At 29.0% G+C, this 3,979-nt stretch overlaps 1 protein-coding gene across 1 annotated transcript; it reads right to left on the reverse strand.

The window, feature by feature from the left end:
* On the reverse strand, positions 1–3,452 carry LOC110909241 (mannitol dehydrogenase-like). The gene is made up of 5 exons (XM_022154279.2): positions 3,292–3,452; positions 2,840–2,953; positions 697–1,210; positions 449–602; positions 1–359 (listed from the first exon to the last, which is right to left on the reverse strand). Exons 1-5 carry the CDS (start codon positions 3,387–3,389, stop codon positions 145–147), a joined length of 1,095 nt encoding a protein of 364 aa, XP_022009971.1. The 5' UTR covers positions 3,390–3,452; the 3' UTR covers positions 1–144.
* Positions 3,453–3,979: the final 527 nt, after the last annotated feature.

Consider the following 3,979-nt stretch of genomic DNA (forward strand, 5'->3'; position numbering starts at 1 on the left):
TATAATAACAAGTTAAACTTTAATACATTATTATAAGAGAATATTGTATTAGACTATTAATAATACTCTTTAATTAACCAAAATAACCTTAACCTCAGACTCTCACTTTCTTATAAAAACATGCTCACAAATCCATAAAGAGCTTTATGAATCAACCTTTTCAGCCTTGATCGAGTTGGCTACATCGATGACAAATCGATACCTTACATCAGATTTTACCAGCCGCTCCATCGCTGTGTTCACATAGTCTATCGGGATAATCTCTATATCAGCAGTTATCCCATGCTTTGCTGCAAAATCAAGCATCTCTTGAGTCTCTTTGAGTCCACCAATGCTACTACCAGCAAGAGTCTTCCTCCCTGTTATACCCAAATTACACCATTTTAGCTAATTTCATCAGGTTGCAAAAGCTAAAAGCGAAACAGAATTCGCCAGTCAAAATTGTTACCCATGATCAAAGAAAACGCTGAAACATCAAGTGGTTTCTCTGGTAAACCAACAAGAACAAGCTTTCCATGGGGTGTAAGTGCATTAAGCAATGGTGCAATCGGATGATTTCCGGACACTGTATCGATGATGCCATCGAGTGTACCCCTAGCAGCCTATGATCATATAAAACCCAAATCAGTATCCAAAACATAGCAAACGAATCAAGAATCAATTACCAACCAACATTTCTTTTTACAAATATTCCACCTGCATCTGATGCTCATCTTTACTGTTTATGAAATGATCAGCTTTAAGTCCCTCAATTGCTTCTTTCTCCTTAGCAGGGGTGGTACTGAAAACAGTAACTTCTGCCCCGAAAGCCTTAGCCATCTTCACAGCAACATGACCGAGCCCACCGAGACCAACCACACCCACTTTCGTACCAGGCTTGTCCAATCCAAAGTACCTGAGAGGGCTGTAAGTTGTGATCCCAGCACATAGCAACGGCGCACCAGCATCAAGTGGCAAATTCTCCGGCCAACGGAGAACAAAATGCTCATCTGCAACCATGTGATCAGAGTACCCACCGTACGTCTGTGTACCATCGTAACTCGGGGTACCGTAAGTAGCCACATTCTTCGGGCAATACTGTTCATAGTCAGTAACACAACCTTGGCATGATCTGCATGATCCCACCAAGCATCCAACCCCAACTTTGTCCCCAATTTTGAATTTCTCCACTTTGCTTCCTACTTCTGTCACCACACCCACAATCTCATGCCTATGTTGTACAATCAGAACACAATTTTAATTAACAAAATTATGTCTATATAAATTATATTATATTATATTATATTATATTATATTATATTATATTATATTATATTATATTATATTATATTATATTATATTATATTATATTATATTATATTATATTATATTATATTATATTATATTATATTATTATATTATATTATATTATATTATATTATATTATATTATATATTATATTATATTATATTATATTATATTATATTATATTATATTATATTATATTATATTATATTATATTATATTATATTATATTATATTATATTATATTATATTATATTATATTATATTATATTATATTATATTATATTATATTATATTATATTATATTATATTATATTATATTATATTATATTATATTATATTATATTATATTATATTATATTATATTATATTATATTATATTATATTATATTATATTATATTATATTATATTATATTATATTATATTATATTATATTATATTATATTATATTATATTATATTATATTATATTATATTATATTATATTATATTATATTATATTATATTATATTATATTATATTATATTATATTATATTATATTATATTATATTATATTATATTATATTATATTATATTATATTATATTATATTATATTATATTATATTATATTATATTATATTATATTATATTATATTATATTATATTATATTATATTATATTATATTATATTATATTATATTATATTATATTATATTATATTATATTATATTATATTATATTATATTATATTATATTATATTATATTATATTATATTATATTATATTATATTATATTATATTATATTATATTATATTATATTATATTATATTATATTATATTATATTATATTATATTATATTATATTATATTATATTATATTATATTATATTATATTATATTATATTATATTATATTATATTATTATATTATATTATATTATATTATATTATATTATATTATATTATATTATATTATATTACTTTATAATCTATATAAATTATAAGAAAATGAATAATTATTTTTTTGTCCTTCAGTCTATTTCGTCATTTAGCGTAAACTTTCATTTGCAACTCATGTAGTTTAGTCGGTGTATTCTTTTCTTTTTACTTTAACAAAATTACTTTTCTACCCTTAAATAGTTTTTTTAACGAACACACTAATACGGTTTTTAGACATATTTTTTTTAGTTTAGTTTTTTTAACGAACGCGCCGATACTCTTTTAAATATATTTTTTTAACTTTTCTTTTTCTTTGCTATAACGAGCGCACCGAAACCGGCCGAGTTTCTATCGTTTTCTTTTTCGTTTACCTTTGTTATTTACTATATTGTTTTATCTTTTCTTATTATTTTGATATCATTTTATTTAATTTTACAAATTTATTTATTGATTGTCATGATATGTTATACGTTCTGAATTTACAACTGCGTCCCTGCGCAACGCACGGGTAACTACCACCTAGTTATATATTAAAGCTAACAAGTAATATAAATATAAATCATGGTCCGATGTCACTATTATAGAGTTAGATAAAAACATAATAATTCAATTAAACAATAAAAGAGAAACTCTACCCTGGAGTAATCGGGTACTTGGTAAATCCCCATTCGTTTTTGACAACGTGAAGATCGGAATGACAGATTCCGCAGTAAAGAACTTTGAACCTCACATCTTTCTCCCCAGTAGCCCTGTAAACATATGAGAATTGTGATCAACAACAGTACAGGTATAAAGGGGCCCGAACACAAGAAAATCAGGGGCCTCAATACCAGTGGCGGATCCGGATGGGGCACAAATTGGTCAGGTTAAAAGAAGGTGCGTCAAAACAAGTCGGGTTAAACCAATTCATATTTATTCACTTAATGATACTGTAAAATTATTCATAGTTATTTACTTTAATTATACCAGAATATAAATTTACACTACTGGCCAAAAAAAACGGGGCACCCCTGAAAAGCTTCGCCCATGATCAACAACATGAATTACATAAATCTGAATTACAGAACAATTAAAGAGGATATAATACCTTCTGGAGAAGGTGAGAGGGGAAAGTAATCCAGAAGTGTCACGAGCAGCATAACCATAGGCCTTGATCGGATGCTCGGATTCCGGTGAGGTGGTCATTTTGTGGTGGGGTGTGGATTGAAGTGGGGTTTGGGTGTGGGTATTAATAGGCCAACCATACGAGTGTGCTTTTATGGTGCATTTATATTGAAATCATCGACCCGTTGATTGGTGCTGGAATTGGGAGTTGATGTCAACCAACATTGATTACTTGGTTATTTATTTGTTTTTTTTTAACGGCAAATTTGGATCACTGACGGACCACTAGAGTATCATCGTGTCACCCGCAAAACCACCCGATTATATCCATCTCCACTAGGTATAATGCCTATACACCAATTCAGGAGTAAACCCAATAAATATGAGAAAACCCCCTTGTGAGAATCGAACCCAAGACCTATTGGTCCAAAGTCTTATCTCACCCCAAAATACTACTAGGCTATAAAGGGGGGCGTTATACAAGGGGCTCCATCATGTTAACGCCAAAAGTTAAAGGTTCAGGTGGAGCCCACTAGATTTAATCCAATGAAATCTTTTTTTTTTAAATTTGTTTAATAGGGGGCTCCATCCACACCATGCAAACTAAAGAGGGCTCCATCCACACCATGGATCCTACGTGTCGCTTACGTGGCCTGATAAAGCCCCTAGGG

This window comes from Helianthus annuus, chromosome 14, assembly GCF_002127325.2.
Source record: "Helianthus annuus cultivar XRQ/B chromosome 14, HanXRQr2.0-SUNRISE, whole genome shotgun sequence".
Classification (NCBI taxonomy): Eukaryota; Viridiplantae; Streptophyta; class Magnoliopsida; order Asterales; family Asteraceae; genus Helianthus; species Helianthus annuus.